General features: G+C 43.6%; 1 protein-coding gene across 1 annotated transcript; it reads right to left on the reverse strand.

Moving 5' to 3' along the window:
- Positions 1 to 4184: 4184 nt before the first annotated feature.
- Positions 4185 to 14351, reverse strand: CAPSL (calcyphosine like). The gene is made up of 5 exons (XM_069001729.1): positions 14174 to 14351; positions 10103 to 10239; positions 9129 to 9306; positions 8279 to 8488; positions 4185 to 5329 (listed from the first exon to the last, which is right to left on the reverse strand). Exons 2-5 carry the CDS (start codon positions 10237 to 10239, stop codon positions 5228 to 5230), a joined length of 627 nt encoding a protein of 208 aa, XP_068857830.1. The 5' UTR covers positions 14174 to 14351; the 3' UTR covers positions 4185 to 5227.
- Positions 14352 to 24401: the final 10050 nt, after the last annotated feature.

The raw sequence follows: 24401 nt of genomic DNA on the forward strand, positions 1-24401 counted from the left end.
TGAAAGCAAAAGTCAGAGTTTCCAGGGTTTCTTCATCCTTAAAATGAGGTAGGCATCAGTGTCCACAGATGCACTAACTCCATACCAGTAATTCAGAAATACATCTTTCGTAACCTAATAATGAGAAAAGCAGTGTTTACAAGGGTGATGGCTATATACTGTGGCTCAACAGACTCTGTATTTTCCAAATAGTTCTTTTGCAGCTTCCAGGGAAGTCTGTTTTTTATATCAGACTCTCCTAACCTGGTATTAGGATGTATTGCTGCAGCAAGCTCTAACACAGAATTTGGTTGTATGACGCTAAGGCCAATGGGTTGAGATTCTTTCATTGGCTTCTAGAGCTGCTTCCATGGGCTCCAAAAAAAAAAAAAAAAAAAAGAAAAAAAATCCAGTTATTGTTAAATATTGACTGCATAACTTACATGTCACAGCAAAATTAGATTAGTCCAACATCAGGACCACCACCATGTAAAAAGCCCCAAAGGTCTGTCAAACAACAGAAAAAGTGAGACACAAAGCAGAAATGCATTGATGAAAATGTCTAAAGGAATAAATGTATGCCACAAAGTTGGAGCTTCTCTAAAACCGTCTGACAATTGTTTTCCCAGAAAATGTACATAAGCTAAAAAAAACCCCAAGCCCATCTTTTGAAAGTAAAAATATATATATATTGCAGCTTTTGGAAAAAATGCCACATTTTTAATGAAATAAAGGAACAGATTTATCTCAAGAAAATAAACACTTCTCACATTTTCCCATAGTCTCTGCTTTTCCACAGGAAACCAGACTTGATTCAGCTTCTGCAAAACCTTGTGCTTCCTTTCTTTCCAAGATGTCCAACGAAGGCTGGATCCTGTCCCCAGTCTCCAGCTGCAGCTCCTGTTGAGATCAGCAGCAGTGCTGTGAGCTGGGGGAAACCTGGGTCCAGGTTTTGGTGAAGGTGGGGCTGTTGTACCTGGCGTGGCTGCCAACCTCCACGCATGAGTGTGGAAGAGATGCTAGAGCTAAAACCAAGCTCACTTTGAAACCACAGGGATTTCAGACTCAGCTGAGGCACACCAGTATGGCCGAGGTGCTATTGCAAACAGAGAAGCCGTTTTCAGCCACCTGAGGACTTGGTGTTCAGCACAGGCTACTGGGAATCCTTCTTTCTGCTCACGCTACAAGAGAGGAAAGCTAAAGAAACAGGGCGGGCTATAACCACAGTGAAAGCCATGGACAGTGGGCACTGCTGGCAATGCCAGGTTGCTCTTGGCATTGCTTGGTTTACTGCGGAAACCTGAGTCTGCTGCTGCTCCCAGTGTGGAGGATAGGAGCTGCAAGCCAAAAATCAGCAAATTCACTGGTCTTGCTCCTTCTGCCAGCCGGTGACAGGTCTGGGATGGCAAAGCTGTGCTCTGCCCACATGGCTGCAGAGGTTTGCAGCGTCACTGTGTACAAGGAATTACATCAAGGCAAGTTGGCTTTTATACAACAATGCACACAGGTGGTTTCATCTGCAAAACTCCAGCTGCTGCCATCTGCCTCTGCCAAGGCAGCTTTGTGCCAGGAGAGCAGCAGAATGAATCAGATCTCTGAAAATCTCTTGTGGCCTAGTTTCAAGGATATATGGCAGAGTGGGGCTTGCATACAACTCAGGTGCTTGAATCAGAATTGTATGCTGCAGGAGAGAGTACAAGCCGAACAGCAATTCTGGATCACATCAAGCCAAAAAATTTCCTCTCCCAGACAGAAACATGAAGCCACAAAGAGCACAGAGAGGGCAAAATCAAAATGTAGTGAAGGAAGCTGCAGAAGTGCCACCTTTCCCAGAGGAGCACACCAGAAGAAAAGGCTGTCCTACACCTCTTCATCCCTGTATCTTGTGCTCCTTTGGGGTAGTGGGATGATGTGTCATGGAGGTGCTCTGATGGCTCATGCAAAGGCAGGAAGTGGGGGCAGAGTTCTGGAAGAGTTATAAGGAAGCCTTTTCCCTCTTTCCCACAGGGCTCCACCAACATTTTTGGAGCAAACTTCAGTGCCAGCTGTTGGGGAGGGCAGACCTTATTCCTCACAAGATGCTGTGCCACATGGCAGGCTGGAGTTCAAGGTGCAGGCAAAATCTCCACCTCTGGGACTGCTCCCCAGCCCTGCAGACTTAGATGTTCCTGTGGTTTGTGCCATCCTGTTTAGCATCTGTTGCACAATCAGAAAGAAGAAATAGTGCTTTGAACATGAAGCACCAACCAAGATCTCCCATCTTGATGCTAGCACCAGATACAATGGTGTGCATTGCCACCTATCTCCCAAAATCTGCTGTGTGTGCTCTGCTGTGTGTGCTGTGGAGCCACAGGCTGGCAGGACAGCCTGCATCACCACTTATCTCCTGCATCTGCTGGGTCTGTAATCAGCACACAGCAGCTGCAGCTGAACAGGGGCCTTTCAGCTTCAGTTTTGGGTCTCCCAGATCGCAGAGAGGGACAGTGAAGTGCCAAAGGAAGGCTCTGGGCACTCTTGTCTGGTTCAGATTCCTTTAACTTTCCTTTAACCCCTGAAAAGTGCTTCTTCTGAATCCCCAGTGTGTGTGTCCAGTGTGTCATTATGGCTGCATGTTCCCCAGCAGATATTTTACTACCTAGCAGTTAATGCCTGTGTTTGTTCTATTAATTTGCACACAAATTAATCAAATTACATTTCTTACAGGACAGATTCCAATTTGAGTTCTACAACATCAAATTACAAGTGAAAAATCATGGTTTTGCTTCCCAGATTATTTATTTTTTGTCCTGAAATCACTATACCTTTCCTGCAGATACCAGTTGTTATTTAGATTGCTCCAAGAGCAACTCTGTTTCCGCAGAAGTGAAAGGAAACTTTGCCACTAGCTTTGAGGGCACCTGAAACCAGCCCTTGGAAACACGGTTCTGTACAGATGTTGAAATGACTCAGCTGTCAGGAAACATATCCAGTGAGCAATGAGGTCCACACACAGGCAGACCTGAGCTGGGAACTGTTCTGAGAGCACCAGGGATACGCCCCCAGAGTGAGGGGTTTTGAGCTCTCCTGGATCACGTCCTTCAATTCCCCACACAAAACCCCATTAGTCCATCTCAGTGTAGAAATCTTGTCCTGAAGCACAGGGTTTTGCCCAGCTGCCACAGGCTCAGCTAAGGCTCCCAGAGGCCAATGACAAAACTTTTGCTGGTTTAAAAAAGCACTGCTGCTTTCAGTACCAATCCTCCCTTCTGAAAATGTAAATTGGTTTGGAATTAAATAAAATAGAAAGGTATTAGTACCAAAGACAAACGGGCTGCAGTTATTCAGATTAAAACTTCCACTTCACTTGAACAAGTATCAGCCTGCCAGATCACTGCAGGGTGTGAAGACATGATATAGCAAGTGAAAAGGAAATGTTTCTTTCATTTTGTGATTCCCACAGTCCATCTACATTACTTTCTTTCTATTTGAAAGAGAAGACACATAGCAAGACAACTTGTGAAATCAATTAATGAAAGAGAAGTGAATGGATTCTACTCAAGCTGCCAGAACCTGTTCAGCCCCTATTTGATAGTAATTTTGTTCTTCATATATATTGGCATTGCAGTAAGTAAAGGCTCCTCTTATGATAGCTGGCAGTAATAAAGAGAATTTCTTCACCAGTTTCCAGTGTCAGCCAGTATGCAAGTTTCTGGAGGATTACTGGTCAAGAAAATAACTGAGTTTGCAGAGCCTTCACTAAGGAATTGCAAGCAGCTATTGCTCATACTGAGATCATCACTGAACAAAAGAAAAATAGGGTTTGCAGAGGATCAGTGCTGCAAGCACTGAGGACTTCAGTGTTTGAACTGTTAGCAACCCAGGTTAAGAGCTGAGACTTCATCAGAAAGGCTGTTTTGAAAGTCCATTCTATAACCCTGTACTGTTCTCAGCTGCCTGCCAGCCTGAAATGGAGCAAATGCTGCCATGCACAAGCCATTTACTCTTTGCTACAGTAGCAGCTTCTCAGTCTGGGAGAGTAGCACAATGGTGAGAGAGGAGCAGAAAGTAGAAGAAAAAAAGAAAAAGGTATCAAAGCAGGGAAAATTAGACACCTCACACTCACACACCAGGTTTTTGGGGGATTTTTCTTTTTACAGTTTATTTTGTGTGCTATTTCCTCACTGTCTGTATGGACGAAGGACAAAAGATGAACTGAGACAGCCTCATTGGTGTGACCTGAATGGTAGGTTCCCAGTCTTTATTCAGTGTCAGAAATAGAGACAATAAGATAAGAACGTTACAAGTTCTGTATTTCCCAGAAAGCTCCTTGAAGTCATAGCTTGGTCATAAAACACTGCAAATACAAATAAGTAGTAAGCAACTTTCAGTGTAGGTGTGTACAGGCAACAGCTACCAGGTCAGCAAACATTCCAGAAACAGAGAGAAAAAAATACTGTAACACATGTATCCCCTTTAAAGAAAAATATAAGTAAAATGATCTCACAGTACAGAAATAAAGGAATCAAACCAGGCAGAAGGGAGTGAAAATCTATAAAAGGCTGCAGAGGAGGTTGAAACATGGTGTGCACAGGAAAGTTGTCTATATGTTTAGTCATGAGCCAGGAAAATAAAACAGGGCTTTTAAAAGCATTTTGTGTTTTTCCTGATCCATGTCTCCCGTTCTTGGATTACCCCTCCAGCCTCCCTGTACTGGCAACTCACTGCTGGTTCCCAGCAGCAAGATCAGCAATTTCTCCATCACACAAGTGACACTCAAGAAGCTAAGAGATACTACAGTGCTACAGGAGACAAGTCTACCTGACCCTCTTGGGTCAGATTTCCTTCCATTTATAACAGCCTGTCCAAGACCACCACGCTTCCAGAATATTTTGGTTTCCTCCTATTGCATCCTCTGCCAAACAGATCTGTATCTAACACTCCAAGAGAGGTATGCTCAGGAGCCACAACGACCTACTGCAGATGTCAGAAAAGCAGGAAAAGCTCATCTCAGAAAAGACATGCTAGGGATGCAAAGAGAAAAAAGACAGATGTGTGAGGTGGCTGGATGCCAGATCTGCTCTCTGATTATGTTCTGATCCCCTGAGGCTGAGCCTACTGAAGCATCTGGGAATTAATTCTGCAGATTGAATGTAATTGGCACAGTTACTGGAAACTGTTGTTATGGAAGAGGAGGGTGTTGTTGTGTATACACTTCATCAGAGGAACCTACAAAAGGTGAAAGTAAAGTCTTGCTTCTTTAACTATATGATCAGAGTTTCCAAGCATTCTTCATCATGATGATAAAGTAGACGTCTGTGTCTATTGAAGCGCTGACTCCGGCATAGTAGTTCATGAATTCTTCTGTTGTGACCTGAGACAGAGAAATTAAATATAGGAAAATGAACCTTTGTTTTTTTTTAATGATGTAAGTCAAAACCACACATTGAGGAGAACTCTTAATGAAACTGAACATCTGCTATTTCATGTTGTTGCTAACAAAAAGGAGACCAACAGGAGGAATTAAGACACTTAGAATTTGCTTAATCTCACTTTGCTAGAAACAAGAGCTCATGTTCTCCATAACACTTGGATGGAGATGAAACATGTGAAGTTTAACTAATCTTACCAGGAACCGAAGTTAAAATCACTGCTGCCTAAGAAGACAAATGTTTTAATGTGTCTTTTTCCAGGGATGGTATAATCTGGTTCTTTGCATTATTATTAATTAAAGTGGATGGGGTTTGTGATGCAATTCAGAAACAGCTTGGAACTTTATAACCACCCATAGAGAGAAAATATCATTGCTCTAAACAAGTCTCACTTAATGAAGCAAATGTTCTTTCAAATACCTAAGAGTTTTGAATAGCTTTCATGGGTATTTTGAGATTTAAAAATGACCATTAAAAAAAAATCATCAAATTAGCTGACAGAAAAACTGTGCATGTCTCTTGTGATGCCTTAACTCTCAAACCATGTAGGTCATTATTTGAATAAATATCACATAGAAAAATATAAAACAATATAAAAAAGACATTAAGCTATGAGAGAGTGTGTTACAGCAGGGATTACTGTAACACGCCTATATCAAACCAGGAGTCTCGTGGAAAAGATATATACATGGATGGATTCTTGGTAAATATTTCAGAGATGTTTATTTCTCCAGCTGCATGGCCGGGGCTCTGCCGAGGAACCCTCACCATCTGGACTCAAGGTCCTTGGCCGCGCAGGGAAACACAAAACAACCAATGGGGAACGAGGCTGACCAGGGACAGGGAAACCCCGTGTCTCCCCCCCAGGGCCCCTCTCCCAGGGCTCCATGGCAGGGGGGAGGAGACCCCGACAAGAGTGTCCAAAGGAGGGCCAGGAGGGGGGTGAAGGGTCTGGAGGGGAAGCTGTGTGAGGAGTGGCTGAGGTCATTTGGTCTGTTCAGCCTGGACGAGACTGAGGGAAGACCTCATTGTGGTCCTCAACATCCTAATGAGGGGAAATGCAGGGGCAAGCACTGATCTCTGCTATGTGCTGGCCAGTGACAGGGCCCAAGGAAATCATCTGGAGTTGTGTCAGGGGAGGTTTAGGTTGGGTATCAGGAAAAGGTTCTTCATCCAGAGGATGGTTGGGCAGTAGAACAGTCTCCCCAGGGCAGTGGTCACAGCACCAGCCTGACAGAGCTAAAGAAGCATTTGGACAATGCTCTCAGGCACAGGGTGTGATTTTTGGGGTGTGCTGTGCAGGGCCAGGAGTTGGACCTGATGATCGTGATGGGTTCCTTCTAACTCAGTATATTCTTTGGTTCCTTGGTATCTGCTCTGATTGTGTTGTGTGTTTCAGAACTTAGAAAAACATGACAATAGGGAGAAGGGACAACTCCAGACACGAACTGATTACAAGCCTCACTGAACCTGCCTATTTCAGAGGCACCTAGCAAGATCATGGTGAAGAGGACCCTTTTAGCAAATGCTCAACCTTGAGGCATTTCTGCTAAAAACATTTTAGGTATCCAGTATCATTAGCGTATCATGTAGTGATTCAGGAAAGCAACAGTCTGTTCTCAGAAGAAACAGCAATCAGGTGAGCTAGTATCAGGATTGGTGAGCAAGAGGTGAGTGCTCAGAATAACCAGGCACTTAACTCATCAAGGATCACTTTGGGGACTCATTTAATGTGTTCATGTGCGACCTCAGAACAAAAAGCAGGAACATTTTGTTTGACATTTTCTAGATGTCACCACAGCTGTGGAGATGGAAGGGGATAGCTGGCTCAGAACTGGTACCTCTAAGAATGACACTGCAGCAGAAGGGATGAAATTCAGCTCTACTAGGTGCAAAGTCATGCCCAAAGTAAATAAAACTCCCCTACTCTCTACGCCAGAGAGCCTGGGTGTTGAGAACAAAGCAAGTGAAGGATTCGGGTGGAGCATTAGACAGGCAGGAGTCACGAGGAGTCTCCAGGTGCAGCCTGGAGAGTGGGAAATGTTGAACACATCCCACAAAGCAGTGATAAAAAACTTACAGCCTTGTTTGTTATTATTAACTGCTCAGACTGAGAATATCACCATGTGAACCACTGAGGTACCGGATTGCTCTGAGATGGTCAGACAGACGTAAGGCCAGACCAAACAATTTGCAGACACATAACAAGGCGAAAGAGAGCATGCTTGGCTCAGAGGTGGTTGCAAAGCAGATGTATATAAGTCCATCACTGAAGGTGCCCAGGCTTTGCACCTGAACCAGAAAGCTGAGCCAGAGTGCAGGAAGGGCACCCAGCTTTGTACCAGCTCATGGCTCCGCAGGGCACACAGCTGGTGGCAGCAGCCCCAGCCCCATCCTCCCTCCAGCTCTCTGTAGATAAACCTGTTTCTATAATGGACTGATTTCCAAGTCAAGTGTCTCAGTAATTACACTGGAGAAGAACTGTAAAGTATTTAACGTACTAGGGAACCTGCTTTTTAACTGGATCCTAGTAGTTATTCTCCTAAGAAGTGAAAAATCCCTCAATTTATGTGGATCTTGAAAATCAGTGATTTTGTGGGGCACTCTGAATATGTACTTAGTGTAATCTACAAAATTATATTATTAAGGCTACAAGCCTTAGTGCAATCTCACAACCACCTTTGTACCTCCTGCAGAGCCCCTTTGCCTCAGAACATGCAAGCTAGCTGTATCAGGAGTGCTGTGCGCAGGTTAAGCATCTACTTCGATTTTCCATATAAATGTGATGCAAATGGATGTTTGGTACTGCAATTACTCCCACACTTAATAACGTAAGTCAAATTCTGAGTCAGATGGTGATTTCATGGCTTGACACTTGGTGCTTCACTTACCCTCCCATCTTTTTCATAGGGTGAATCAAAATTATCCAGAAAGGCTCTAAAAACTTGATCTTCTGTCCAGTCTCCATTTTGGTATTTGGGATGATATTTTACATTATACACCCCTCGTAAGTCTTCAATTGTTATGACACCATCTCCAGTCTTGTCTAACTTCCGAAACGCCTGCATGATGATCTCTTTTCTTGCATTGGACATGGGAGGCTGTAAAGAAATATTAACAATCATTTTATTTTTGCCAACTACTTGCCCAGTTCCAAACTCAATTACTTGCTGTTGCTAGCAGTAAAACTTTCAAGGAACATGGGACAATAAACTGGTGATAATCTACACTGTCTGTGAGCTAGAAAGAGCAATATATCCTCAAAAGAGCAATGTTATTGATTATTCAATGTCTAGCCATACAATAGCAAATGGACAATAAGAGAGAAAATGCTACCTAGAACACTTTTCTGATCTGCCTATTTTAAATATTTCGAAAAAGAAATTACTAATTACCCTAAGTGCTAATATTTTCTATCTTAATTGTTCAGGCTTCAGCAGAGCAAAAAAACTTCAGACAAAATCAATCACTGTGGTGGATTAGAGAAAGGCTCCCCTGAATTAGCTCATGTTATGAAGACATGCATCATAAAATGGCCAAGAAAGAAGTAAGATTGATGGGCTGAACCACATAGGTACCCAGACTGCAGCACAGGAATTTCAGTATCTAAATCAAGGCCACAATTAATTGAAAAAAAATCACAACTGTTTATTTGCAAATATTCTATTCTATTCTATTTTGTTCTGTTCTGCTATATTTTAATCCATTTAATGCAATAACAACATCAATTCCCAGACTTACTCTCAGTGTAACAAGAAATTCATCAAAATCAATTGTTCCACTGCCGTCTTTATCAAACTTCTGGAAAAGCTCTTGTGCTTCTTCCTTACTGATCATCACAGCATAATCATGTAGTCCTCTCAGAAACTCGTTGAAATCAAGGGTTCTGCTGTTGTTACCATCAATAATCTTAAATGCTCTGTGGAAAACATGAAATTTGAGGAAAATGCATAGGAAAACATGGAGAGTGCTGCAGTGGTTTAGCATAGGACTAGACTAGAGAGTCACCTTACTGAGGTAACATTTCCTCCTTGTTCCCTTCTGAGAGGAAAAAAAAGGAAAAAAAAAAACCACCAACAAACTCCCTACACTTATTGGCAGTAGAGACAACTTGTTTAGATTGGGTACATGAATATTACATATCTGAAGTTAAACAAGGGAAAGGCTGCCATGGTATATCCCTGTTCACGATAGCCCTCTGCCCTCTGCAAGTTGCACATTTAGATGAAGTTCCAGTTGGTCACCATCTGGATTCCTTTGTGGTTATGGGGCGTGGCAGGGGTCTCAGGGTGTGATGCAGCTCCCCTTTCCTAGGGGTGGGATGCTTGCAAAAAGATTTTAGGTGCCTCCCACAAACTAGACAGCTAATAGACCATTACAACAAGGGCAAGGAAACATAAAATCTCCAGTGCTGATACTTAAGATAATTTTAGAAAACACCAAAGAGAGATATATGGTTTATGTTTCCTTCCTTTCCCTGGCAGGAGTTGTTCTGGGTCTCACAGACGCACTTGCTCATGAGGGATTCACAGTCTTCAATCCTTCAAAAGGTGAGCAGGTCAGTCCCAAAACACATGAGCCCCAATGCCAGGCTCTGTGGGTTGTGGCATTTGCATTGAGATGAGGAAACTCAAGTTTTGGCCCCTGTTTAGCCTGTGAGCCTCTTGCAGCTAAAACTATTAGGCTGAATAATGGGTCTGACTTCTTATACTCACTTGCCAAGTCCTTTGATGCCTGCAGATCCTTTTGCTAAACACTGCAGGCGAAGTCTTTCTAGAGGGTCAGTGGTTTTGGACAGGCTTCTTCTTGCTTGGATTGCCATCTCTCGGTCATGTCTTGCTGTGCCCGGCATCTGGAAGACCAAAACACTGATGTGGCATGGATTCACATTCAGACATAGTGCTGAAACCTGCCTTAGCATACAGAGCATCCCAAATTCCTCACTTATAAGCTGCTGGTGGCAATTCTTCCATTTTGACCCTCTTATTTCCTTCTCCTTATATCCTTCTACCAGAAAGGGAAATTGCCACTATAGGCTACCAACCATGAAAGGAGGGCTCAGCCAACCACTCTGTGATTAATCCAAATGCAGACAGGAGGTTGTGCGTAAGAATTTTCTGCCTACAGTGTGAGAACACTGTGACAGCTGGTGGATGCACTCAGGAGTGTGTGGCTGCCTTGTGTCCACAGCATCCTTTCCAAACCTCCTCCACCTGGCCAGGTCTGCAGCTAGCATTTGACCACAGGAAGAGAAAAATGACCCTGGCTGAGGACCTTTGGCTTTGATTCACTTTTGTTCCACTGAAGTCCTGATTCTCCAGAGCAGAGATTTCTCCCATTGCATGTCTGAGCAACAGCAGTTGACTACACATGACACCCATTGCTTTTTAAACACAATTGCAGAACAAATTAATACTTTAAACTTTCACAGTATTTAGCACATGCTGACAACACATGCCTTGCAGCTTCCCTCAGAGGAAAACAGCAGAATAAAAATAGGGAAAACCAGCCTGTGAATCTGCAGTGCTGCAACAGCACCACCAAGAGCAGCATACCCGGGCTGGCAGAGACCCACTCCCTCTCCCACAGGGATTATTTGTGCCTAGTGCTAAGAACAGCAGGACTGCCCATGCCCATATTGATATTTTAGGGCCACAGTGAATCCTGGGCACAGTGAATCCTCAGGGCCAAGACTGCTGTTCCATAGCCTGGCTGATGGGTCTGGAGCAGAGCATGAAGACTCCCAAAATATCTTCCATCCTTTAGAGCCACTTGGGATCAGGGCACAAAAGAGTTACAGAATCTACTGCAGAGCTCTAGACTCAAAGGGCAGCTGCTGCTCTGCTGAGGCAGTGCTGGGTTGAGGAGATGAATCTGAGCAGCTCTGTGAGGCATTGTCAGTGCACGTGGCACTTCCAATCCCGTTGTCATTCCATGTGCAGAACTGTGAATTGAAAGGGTCAGACAATACTTCTAAGAAACATGGAATTAAACTGTTTCATCTTAACTACTCCACTCCTGTTTACAGAACACTGGCTATGGCTACTGGTAATGTCACATATGCTGAATTTTATAACTGCTTCAGATGACTCCAGCTGGGCTTGGAAAAACAGAAAAATAAAATGGTTTTGTACTCCACAAATGGTTTCAGTACTAGGTTATTGTAGAAGTCTAGAGAGGTAAAATATAGAGTATTTTGGGCTTTTCTTCAGACAGAACAAGCAAAGTTCTTCTGGGAACTCATTAACCAGTGACCGGGAAGATCTTACAGCTGATCTTACAGGAAGAGATCAGCAGCCAAAAACATTTTCTGCAAACAATGACCTGTCCTTAAGAGGAAATGTTTAGCTGGAAAGACTATAAAATACAGTGAGGTTACACAAACACAGTGCAAACTACATTGACATTATATAATAATGTACTACTGCTTTAATATAATATATAGCAATTATACATCTATACACAGAGTGCATGGTGCAAGCATATAATGGGTCAGTGTGCTTCTTTCTGCACTGTTATTTCTTTATAGACATCTATAGATACTGAGACCAACAAGGACATAATTAATCTTCACTGCATGCTGCAAAAATCCACACAAACACACACAGACCACGAAAAGAGTGTAGCGAAAAAGAAAAGAGTTGCCTCAGGTTCAGTGGAGTAATTTCCAGAATAATACAATGTGTGTCAAATAATCATTGCAGTAAGACTCATGAATTGAGGCTAGGGAGGGATGATCTGATTTGGTATCTATTATGGTCTCCTGAACCTCAATAAAAGCCACTGAAACTGGCCTATCCTCTGTTATTTCTGTGGTAAGAATAAAGTTTGCTTCTACATCTACAAGCATTTCTACCTCAGAACTCACCATCTCTAGGCTAAGTTGTTCCAGTATTGAATCACTTTTCTTTTAATATATGTTGTTTCTAGTCTGAATTTCCTCCATATTAGATGCTTTTCTACTCTATTTTACAAGATTAAAGAGCTACCTACTAAAAATGTGCCCACATGTAAGTACTTAAAGGTCCCTTTTAAACTCACTTTGGCTTAGTAATTAGGCAGAGCTCAGGATTCCTGGTACAAAATGAATTTCCAGATGTCATATGACTGCTGCTGCTCTTGAACTTTTAAATTTTTTTCCCAGTGTTCCGTCTGAAGTGGGTCAGAACACCCACTCTCACTAATCTCACTAATACCATAGGTAAAGATGTTCCCACTTCTTTCCCCCCCAGGTATTACGGTTAAAAACACTAATAATAAATATTTCTGCTGATCTTTGCAAATATATATTCTCTATAATGCTCAGTAACAAAATCACCAACGTTCTACTTCTATACAAAACTCAGCAATTAAAGTCTGTTTGTCAAGTAATTGCACTTTCACATCGCACTAAAACCCCTTAAGCAGGACCTGTCTTCCTGTAGCACATGGCATTTGAGAACCCTTTTTATACATCCAGAAAATACACAAAGCCAGTTAAATATAAAACCTGCTACATGCAAGCCTGATCCATGGTGACACTTCTACCACTTTCCTATTTCTGTTGGCTGCAGGCTTAAGTTAGAGGTAAACCCTTCCTAGGCCATATTGTAAGAAAAGAGATTCCAAATCAGTGCAAGGAGGGAGGAATCACAGTCATTCGCACACTCTATCCTCTCCTTTAATTTTGCTCTTGCCTCTTTTTGGATAATGTGAAGTAATTTAAGATGCAATCAGAGTTTGTTGAATATAACAGTTCTCTGCATAGCGTACAAATGTGTTACATATTAATACCATTAATAAAACCAGAACAAGTCATAGCAATAATTCCACATGGTTTTTATTTGTATGTCTTATCCAAGACTATCAGATGTCTCCCTTAGTGAAATTAAGCAGCAGTGTTTATTTTAATTTTGAATGCTAGAGAGTTTTGTTTTGCTTAACAGCCTAGGCTATGAACAATTACAATACCACACGCTGTCAGCATTGTTTGTTTCTATGGGTGATGTTGTGTTGTACAGGCCAAACAGAAATGATTGCATTTATTCCTAACAAATACAGAACCTTAAATTTTGTGTTGGATTTTCCCAGAATATTAGGCTGTTCAACAGCCAGACCCCTTTACTTTCCTCTGCACCTGAGGATTAAACCTGGAAAGAGTCAGATTCAGTCTAAGCTTTGCAACATTTGTTTAGATGTTAACCTCCAGATGAGCACAAGAGCCTCCAATGAAAATCCGAAAAAGCCCTGCAGTATGACAGGCAGAATCCCATAATTACCTCTGGATTGCCCACACTCCTGAAAACCCTTTGTGGCCAAAGACACAAGTGGCACACCACCCACGCCAGGGCAGAAGATCTCAGGATCTAAGAATGGATTAAGTGGCCCAAACCAATTGCACATGTTTAGTTTACTAGTTACAGTTTCATTAAATTATTAAAAGCATGAAAACTGCAGGAGTACTTGACAACCATCTAAACACCTCCTTAAAAATCTGGCTTCCCAGCCCCACTGACCCCTCTGCAACAGCCTCCCATCTCTCTTTCCATCATGACCAGCATCATCCAGTTTCAGCCTTCTGGCAGGTGGACATTACTGCAATTGCTCTTTTGCATATATATATATGTGTGTGTGTGCATATATATATATGTACATATGTATATATAAATAAATATATTTATAAATATATATATCTCATATATTTATAAATATATGTATATAATTATTTATCTATATTAAAAATAACCACTCTTGCCTGATCAGAGAAACTCACTGTGAGGTAGCAAAAAGGACAAAAAATCCTTTACCTGCGATGCTATCCTGAACCTGGAGTTTCCACTCAGGACTAGGGACGTATTCAGGCACCTGGGATGGTGTTGTGCCTGCCTTTCTTCCTCACTGCTGGGCTCAAGCAACAAGTTAGGTGATAATGGGCCGTTGCCTCACTGCAAAGCTTCCTTTTTCATCTCGTTTTACTTGTTTACACACCCGGCTGCCTTGGCCCCCCTCTTTTGGGAGGCCTGGAACTTACCAGCTGGTCTCCAAGGTGACACTGGAGGCTGCGGCTGGCACAACCTGCAGTTACGCTGCTTCCCTGGACAATTGCCATAGGGTTTTGAGAGCCTTTTTGTTTTACCTCTTTTAAAAATATTGCCTTTTCTTCTTATCTCTGCCCACACGGGCTGGAGAATGGGAGACCGCTTGTGCTGCTGAGTGAGAAGACCGAGGGAAAGTGGCTGTGGGAAAGTGCTGCATTATCCTGGAGGCCTTGTGCACAGTTGCATTTTTAGAACATGTTTCTCTGCTTTCATAGTTGATAGCGTTGAAAAAATTCTCTGGTTCGACTGTTTACTTGAAACATAATAGATGCATGTAAGTAAAAGACTGTTGGTTGTGATTCACAAAGAAAAACCCCTCACCACCATACATTTTTCCTGATGATTAGTTGCCACTTCAAAGACCCGCTGGTGGTTAAAACCTCTGGGGAGATGCTGAGGTTTTGTTCATTTGCAGCAAGAAGAAAGCTGAAAAGGTTAAACACAGGTATGAAAAAATTTCTCTCTGCCTAGACACAGCTATTAGTAACTCGGTCTGCACAAGGTCACAAGCATTGTCAGTAAGATAATGTAACACTCTGGTAGGGAGTCAGGATGTCGATAGACTCCTTAGAGGTAGGAGATAGCCTGTGTGTGTTCCCTGGCCCTCTGGGGAGGCCAGCAGCTCGGTAAACATGTAAGATCAAGGCTGATGGCAAAGGCAGCACGTACAAGTCAGTGTGAGAGAACGTGGGAAATGCAGGGAGAGTCCTGTTCTGGCCATGGATGAAACACTGAGCAAGAATGAAAAAGTGCATTGTTTCCTGGCAAAAGCAGAAAATTATTTTAGGCAATTGCTAGACTAATACCACTTGCATCCTGCCAGGCTGCTTATCTCTCACCGACAGGTACTTCCTGGTACTAAAGAGAAGCTTGTGCAAGACTTAGAATATACTTTCATATCTCTCATCTGGCAGGTGATTGCACATTAATGCACAAGCAGGGAACAATGCTTATTTAATAATTTACTGATTCAGAAATACTGCCTTTGTGAAAATGTAACATCCTTCCATCCACTACCTTTGTTTTGTGAATCGATCTTCAGAAACCTCCTGGGAATGCATAAGATAAAAAGGGCAATGGACTTTATCTGGGCTGCTCCCTTTTCACACACTCTGCAAAGACAAAACAGAGGCACTGAAGGCTGGAGAAATGGTTTTCACTAAACAAGTTTGTCCTTGGAATTCAGTCTCTTACCCGTGTTAAGAATTCTTCAGGTGCAGAATTTGCATTGACTTTCAGAGGAGTGCAGCAGATTGAAACAGCAGGGATGCTCTTGAAAGCAAAAAAAAAAAAAAAAAAAAAAATTAATATCTGAATAGTCATATGCCTTCTGCTGCCTTTCCTTCCCCCTGCCAGTGAGCCCCGGTGTAATAAATGAATTGGTTTCAGGGTGTTGGTTATTGCTGTTTGGGTGGGATGTAAAAGAGGGGAGTTGAGGGTGGAATAGATGGACATGTTAACTGAAGGGAAGTTGTGAGACTGTACGGATGTAATGCTGGAATGTAACCACTGGATGGGGATGTAACAAGGACCCAATGGGTTTAATAGAAGGAACTTTCTAGTAGTACATTGCTTCGTAGGGTACAAGGGATGAGGACGATGCCCTAGACTGTGATTGGAGAACAAGCCAACCAATGACGTGGACTTGTCTGAAAATTATTGATGAGGAATGCACGGAGGTATAGACCAACCAGCGAACAGGAAAGGGACCAGTCACCACGAGGATTAAGAAATGCACCAGTCCAGTGGCACCAAAGACTTTAAAAGCTACCTGCACCCGGGAGGGGGGGTCCTCCTGCGGAACTTGGGATCCAAGGGAGCACCCAGTGGGTCTCACTGTCTTGTTGGTGTATTGTTTTATTCTGGCTTGTGGCGTGGAGCCTGGGCTTATCCTGGGTTCCCGCTCTCAGTGGTTAACAAATAAACGAGTTGACTTTTCCTTTAAAAGTCTCAGCCTCGTTTACAACACCCGGCACATACAGACACACATGAATGTTTACTCTACACTTCTCTGGAAACTGGTCTGCGCTGTTTCTGAGATGGTTAATGAGTTACCAATCTGAAAAATTCTTAACAGGCCTTCAGGTGTTTCAGATTACATCAGGGTGTGATGAAATTTCTTTGGTTGCACCTGCTCTGTTACTGTCCACAAAGCTGTAAGCAGAATTCAGTGAATCCAGAATTTTTCATAAAGGGTACAGAGATTTCATCAGAACTCTGAAATTTTTCCTCATCATTTTCTATCTAGTACTGAATAATACACCGCTATTTGATTGTTGGTTTTGTCTGAACAGCCTGAAGTGTCTGCTCATTTAGTAGTTCAGCACTGGACTGAATCTACTAAGAAAAGCATACTAGGAAGCCTACCATGATCTATAAACTCATGACAGAATCAATTTAAGTCAATTGAAGTTTCTAAAAATTCCCATTTCTTGTTGAATTTAGGCAGGAGAAAAGGTATAAGAAATGCCTTATAAAGTTCATAAGAAGTATCAGACAAAAAAGGGTCTCTGGTTGTTTTGCAGTTTAGTTTATTGCTCCTTTAGGCACTACATGTGACCATTGTTGTGGAGCAATTCAGCTCTCAGAAGAACAGATATGAGCATATCTGCTGGTCCTTGGTAGGGAAATCAGCAGGGTTGTTTGTGTGGAATAGAGGTTAATTAAAAACCCCAGCAACCATGAAGTCCACTATGAAGAACATTATGCAGCAAAGAGGACTAATTTTACAGGAGAACCCTTTGTGGTTTTTTCCTGCCATTAAAATTAAGACAATTTCACATACACTAAAAAAGAAACTCTGGGGTAAGTAGATTGTCAAGGGAGAAGTATTCTGATTTTAAACCAAGCTGTAATCCAATTAAATTACAGGATCACGGAATGGTTTGTGTTGGAAGGGACCTTACAGATAATCTAGTTCCAAACCCAGCTGAACTCTGAGTCTAAATAAAATCATTTTATGTCCAAAGATGCTCTGTGTGGTTGTAGTTTTCCAGCTGAAATTAATTGTCTGCTCTCCAGAGCAGAGACCAGCTGGCACATGCAGACTGTGCTCATGCTACTGAGCTAATTCCTAAGGCGGTGGTCACCACCAACCTGCCTGTTGGGTCCTGTCCCCAGACCTGCTCTGTAACAGAGCCCCAGCCCAGTCTCCACGTAGGTCTGACCCCACAGCAGTGACCCTCAGCTCACCCCTCTGGGCAGAGGAACGTTTCCAGCCTGAAGGGTGCACACTGCCAGCAGCAGTGTGATGGATTGCTCTGCCTGGCTAAACAACTACAGTATTCCTAACCTTTACTTGCCTTTTTCCCTTGCTCTCAGGAAGCACAAGCATATTTTTGGTTTTTTAATGCTGTGTCAGGTGCTAAATGCACTTGACAAGTTTTTTTGAAGGTGATTTGAGACCAGGAGCATTCTAGAAAAAGATGCAGTTATCTTTACAATTTTTCTCTTCTTCAAAATCTACCATAAATCTGTTTTCAGTTGGAGAATGGAAAATGAAGACACTAGATATTTCAGTTTTTAAGAAGTTAAGCAACTAATGTTTACTAAAAATTGATTATTTTTATCCTGTGCCTTGAAATAATGACAATTTTAAGTTCTTGAATATTTCAGGCCAAGTGGAACAAACAATGTTGTGGGTGTTAGGGTTTTTTAAATTCTACTACATTTCTCAAAAATATTGGCAACTTTCTGTTAACCACAGTGAAACAATGCAATGAAGGTCTGACACGCATGAGAAACTTCTGTACTCAACCCTCTCTCTCTTTTGTCCACAGAAGAAAACAGTTAAGTGGACCCAGCATTTAGTGGGATCAAATAGGTTTTGATGCTGAAAAGCTGTCCTTAATCATTGCAAAGTGGGGGAAGTAGCAAAGAATAGAACAAGAACAGTCTGCAGCTTGCTCCAACAACAACCAGAACAATCTGTCCTCACTGAAGGGGGCAAAGAGGGGGGAGCCAAAACCAGAGAGGAGAAGGTTTCAGCATGCTGCTCTTCAGAGAGGCCTCCCTGAAGACGATCACAAAGTGCTGGAATGGCCTGGGGAAGGAAGAGTGGTTGTGAAGTCTCTGCTCTTGGCACAGGCATATGCCAATAGGGGGAGTGTTGATCATTTTTTCACAACCCTCCCAGTCCTCTGAAACGTGGATTTCTACAGGTATCTGGGATCATGCAGGCACCGCTAGGCAGGAGAGGAAAAGGTGGTGGGAAGCAATGTCAGTAGTCGTACAGGAGAGGGCAGAGCCAGGCCAAGCACTGCTGCAGGAGTGTCTGGAGGAGGCGGCGAGGGGGGAGCTGTGTTGTCTGCCAGGGCGGGGAGCGCTGCTCTTGCCAGCCCGTGGAGCCAAACTCGCTGCAGCTATGACTTCAGCCTGTGTGGTGTCATTTCTTAAACAACCACAAATGGGATGTGTTCTTTTCTTGTTATTCACTGAGCTTCCTCTCCAAATTAGCAGGAACAGTTTTGGTTCCTGACTCTGGAAATGTACCGGTGGTATGTGAGCTGGATGCTTTTCCCGGCCAGGGCGTGCTTGACATGGCAGCACAATTCAGCACTCAGCATGCTGGGGATACTCATCAGCATGGCTGGTGATACACCATCACTCTAGAGAGCTTTGTGATGTCCCAGAGCCCCTCTGTCCACGACCTCTGCGTTTCAGAAGTGACTTCTGTCATGCAGAGGATGAGTTATTGCCAGGCTCCTCTGCACAGCAGGCCTGAGATGGTGCCACCTTAGCACAGGAGCTGCTGTTGCCTTCAGTGAAGGTCTCTTTGGCTGTGAGGACTCAGGGTTGAGTTGACTCAGGGTTGACTCAGGCTGAGACTCAGGGATGAGTCAGCACACTGAAGATACAGTCAGGTCTCAGAACAGATGAATGCATTGTCACTCATAAATACAGGCTGGAAGGAAAGAGGTGATGTGGTTGTAAAAGTCCAGCAAGAGTGTCTCTGCCAGCAGGCTTGCCAGCCTTGTGACGAGGGCTTTAACACATTTGCTGGGACTCATGACCAAAAGCCTGAGGAGAAGGAGATGTATGGAGTGGGCCTAACATTATTGCAGCACTGGAAGCAGCACTGCTGGCAAACAGGCCAAGTGGCCTGCATAGCACAGATGCACGTGCACAAGAAGAACAGGAGACAAAAGTCTAAGCACGGTCCTCAGAGTGACAGAATCGCAGAATCATCAAGGTTGGAGGAGGCCTTCAAGATCATTGAGTCCAGCTATCAACCCAGCACCTCAATAATTAACCCTAAACATATTCCCAAATGCAGATGCCTCCTAAACACTTCCAGAGAAGGTGACTCCACTATCTCTCTGGGCAACTTATTCCAATGCCTGACCACCCTTTCAGAGAAAAATATTTTTCCTAATATCTAGTATGACCCTTCCCTGGCATAACTTAACCCCATTTCTTCTCACCTTTTGGCTTGACACATGGCAGAAGAGATTGACTCCACCTACATCCTCAAGGAGGCTACATCCTCCTTTCAGGAAGTTGTAGAAAGTGATAAGGTCTCCCTTGAGCCTCCTTTTCTCCAGGATAAACACACCCAGATCGCTCTGCTGCTCTTCATCAGACCTGTGCTCCAGACTCTTCCAGTTCTACTCTCCTTCTCTGGACACTCTCCAGCACCTCAATGTCCTTTTTGAAGTGACGGGCCCAGAACTGAAGCCAGAATTTGAGGTGTGGTGCCCAGCACAGAGGAACATTCGCTGGTCTGGTCCTGCTGGCCACGCTATTGCTGATCCAGGCCAGAATGCCACTGGCCTTCTTGGCACAAGCTGGAAAACTCCTCATTTCTTCCCATTTGCCTGGTAGAGAAGTCAGACTTAAAGGTTTGTATTCCAGGCTAGGTCATTAGGCTTTCTGAGCATGCTAATTTTCAGCTTTGGTGGAATTAAGATTGCTTAGCACCTCATCCAGTTTCACAAGTCTCTAAATTTTAGATCTCTGGGAAAGTGTCTCTCCTAAAATAAATGCATGCATGCATTCCCTACCTGAGCAGTGGACATGTATAGGTGTCTTTGACACATTCCAGACAAGCCCAAGGGAAGTTTCCAAGGGAGCAAATGTCTCCCACCTGCCGTCACAGCATGGGGTACTGACCTGAGCCCACAGCTCTCACAGGCCATGCATATGGCATAAAGATGAACACAGACTCCTTCTCCACCATCTCTGGCTCCCTATAGTTTTGCTTGTGGATTGTTTTTTCCAGTATCAACCTCCAGCATCCAGTCTGGGCATGCTCTTCACAGATGAAGCAGACCACTGAGCCAGGAGACTCCAGCTAGAACTCGTGAACTGTGGCTTTGTCAATGCTGACTGGGAGAAACTGCCAAATCCCCACACAGCAGTTACGGGAATCCAATTATAGATGTCTTTCTATACTGTTCTGTCTCTGTCTATTACAATGGCTTTAAAGGCTTCAGCAAAACAGATCTTACTATAAAAATCCTTTTTAAAAAGAAGTCACATGAATGGGCAAATGTAAACTAGTTCCATCTGCTTACTACCCCTTGTGTATTACAAACCACTGAAATGAAAAAATCACAGTGCTGAGGGAATTATCTGACAAGGAAGATTTTCTCATGCCTTTGACATAAATTTTTGATTCCAGTTAGGCAGCAAGTATTAGTGGTAGGGCAGGTCCTGAAATACATGTTTATGCACCGAAGGTTTAATTCGGAAATTAAAAATTAAAAAGAGCAGGTTCTTGCTTTGATGTTTCATTCATAGCTATTGATCTCTAAAACTTCCAAAATCTGGATAATCTCTTTCATCAGTGAACATTCAACTTGAGGCATATGGACTTGCACTGGATGTACTACTTCATAAAAATTTAAAGGCCTCCTCCACATGACAGCTTGCCTAATTTAGTGAGAGGGCAGATAGGAAGTGCAGCAGGGTAGCCTTGTAACCTGGCAGTGCCATTGCTAGCAACAGGCACCCAGCTTTTGCAGAGCTTCAGGACAAGGGCCTGCAGGCTTGCTCTGTCTGAGCTTTTCCTGATCTGCCCAGAGGTTTGTTTTCTTTCTATGACAGCAGTTTTTCTAAGTGATGAGTCGCCTTCAGTAATTAATTTTATTTTTGTTTTTCTTCGTATGGTGCAGATTTATATCAGTAGAAGTAACAATTGGTACTTCTATGACATGTAATACAATACAGAGTTGAAAAATACCAGGATGGAGATACAGCATGGAGCTTAGAGCAGCACAGGGCATGAAATGATGATATCTGGGGCACAGGCTTGACAGTGGAGACCCTGCAGCTCCCCATCAGCGGTCAGTTAGAGAAACATGGACTTGAAGCTGGACAAAACTGGGTTTAGGAGTAACGAGAAGAAAGGAAGAGCCTTTGGTGTATGTGGAATAAAGCACATACAGTAAATTCAGCTGTAACATGTAGCTGCAGACCAGTGAAAAAGAAAAAGGTGTAATTGCATCTTACGAAACACAGACAAACTACCTCAAGTAGAGCCTAGAGCATCAGTGTGATAATTTTTCAAGAAAGGACACCAGAAGCTGAAGATTTACAGTTTTAAGTCTGCAGGCTGAAGATTCTGACTTGTTTAATGCATTCTTTGTCTATGTCTTCAATATCCATGATGGACCAAGGGGTCTCAGTGCTCTGAGCTGGAGGACCATGACTGTGAGAATGATTACTAACTCCTCGTTGACCCTGAATTTGTGCGGGGTCTGCTGCTCTAGCTGGATCCCTACAAGGCTGTGGTGCTGATGGGATTCATTTGAGAATCCTCAAAGAGCTGGCTGATGTCACCACAAGACCTCTCTTGATGATTTATAAATGTCTTGGGAAACCAGAGAGATCCTGGCTGACTGCCAACATTGTCCCAGTTTTCAAGATAGGCAAGAAGGAGAACCCTGGAAACTACAGGCCTGTCAGTCTCACTTCAGTGCCTGGTAAAATAATGGAAAATACTATTCTGGGAGGTATTGTAAAGCACTTGAAGGACACCGCAGGTATCAGTCACAGCCAACACAGCTTTGTGAGGGGAAAGTCCTGCTTGTGGAACATGGTTTCCTTCTACAACAGGGTAGTCCGTCTAGCTGATCAAGGGAAGCCAATTGATATAACCTTTGTGGGGTTTAGCAGAGCTTTTGATACTGTCTCTCACAGGATCCTTCTGGGCAAAATGCCCAGCTCACAGCTGGATAAACACATCATGTGATGGGTGAGCAGCTGGCTCATAGGTGAGGCACAAAGGGTTACAGTGAATGGGGTGACATGAGATTGGGGACCTGTCACCTGTGGGGTTCCACATCCTTGGCCCTGTGCTCTTCAATATCTTCATAAATGACTTGGACACAGGACTGGAAGGGATACTGAGTAAGTTCACAGATGATACAGCAGTGGGAGGAGCTGTTGGCTCCCTCGAAGGCAGAGAGGCCCTGGAGAGAGACTGAGACAAATCACAGAGATGGGCAATCACCAACTGCGTGAAGCTCAACAATGGGAAGTGCTGGACTCTGCACCTGGGATGGGGCAACCCTGGGTATACTGACAGACTAGAGAATGAGAGGCTGGAGAGCACCACTGCAGAAGGGGACCTCTGGGTCCTGGTCAATGGCAAGTTGAACACGAGTCAGCAGTGCCCTGGCAGCCAGGAGGGCCAGCCCTGTCCTGGGGGCATCAGGCACAGCATTGCCAGCCAGGCAAGGGAGGGGATTGTCCTGCTCTGCTCTGAGCTGGGGCAGCCTCACCTCGAGTGCTGGGGGCAGTTTTGGGTGCCGCAATGTAAAAAAGGCATTAAACCCTTAGAGAGTAACCAAATGATGGCCAGGAGGATGATGAATGGTCTGGAGGAGAAGCTGTGTGAGGAGTGGCTGAGACTGAGGGGAGACCTCATTGCAGCTACAGCTCCCTCACGAGGGGAAGCAAAGGGGCAGGCACTGATCTCTTCTCTGGGGTGACAGTGACAGGACTTGAGGAAATGGCCTGGAGCTGTGGCAGGGGAAGTTTAGGTTGGGTATCAGGAAAAAGTTTTTTCACCCAGAGGGTGTATGGGCACTGGCACAGGCTCCCCAGGGCAGTAGTCACAGCCCCAAGCCTGCCAGAGTTCAAGAAGCATTTGGACAATGCTCTCAGGCACGGTGTGATTCTTGGGGTGTCCTGGAGCTGGATTTTATCATCCTGATGGGTCCTTTCCAACTCATCGTATTCTGTGCTATGATTGTATGACTTTAAGACATAGAAGAACAATGGAAGGGTAAGCATAATCCTAAAAAAAAAATGGATAAAAAGTAAGTGTACTGTAATTGTATTATTAATATTACTATTGACACTTTTCACCATATTGTAGTTTTAACTGCCTTGTTATTCTTTATTTTTCTGAATCAGTTAGATTTGGATTAGAGATAATATACTCTGCAGATCTCAATTAACAATAGATTCTTGGCTTTACTTATATGTAAGGTGTTCTTTCTTTTTGCCCATAAACAAGACCTCGAGCATAACACAAGGCAGGAGAGAGGAGGATGAGGGCATCTTCAAACTCAGCTCCTAGCAGGGAGCCAAAAGGCACTCTAACACTTCTCTTTCTGAGGTACCTGACATATTTTGCTAGCTGCAAACTGCTTTAATGGGAAGTTAGACTGTTGTGTTGTGTGTCATTATTTTCACACCCACAGAGCTGAGGTCTGTCTCAGCAGTGAGATTGCTTTGCCCCGCCCTGCTACCATTTTCCTTGAAATGGGATGGTGGTTTTCTTAGCTGGGAAGTTAGGTAGGTGATATGTCTTTCTGTGGGCTGCAGGGTAGTGATGTCTTTGTGTAGGCCCCTTACTTGACCCTGTTTAGAAGATAATCAAGAATGGTTTAAAATAGAGGTGATAGTATGTCTTGGTGATGCCCAGCAGCTTTTGACATCAGTTATTTGGATCATCCACTATAGATCCTCCTGTCCAGTCTGTGAG

This window comes from Aphelocoma coerulescens, assembly GCF_041296385.1.
Source record: "Aphelocoma coerulescens isolate FSJ_1873_10779 chromosome Z unlocalized genomic scaffold, UR_Acoe_1.0 ChrZ, whole genome shotgun sequence".
In the NCBI taxonomy this organism is placed as follows: domain Eukaryota; kingdom Metazoa; phylum Chordata; class Aves; order Passeriformes; family Corvidae; genus Aphelocoma; species Aphelocoma coerulescens.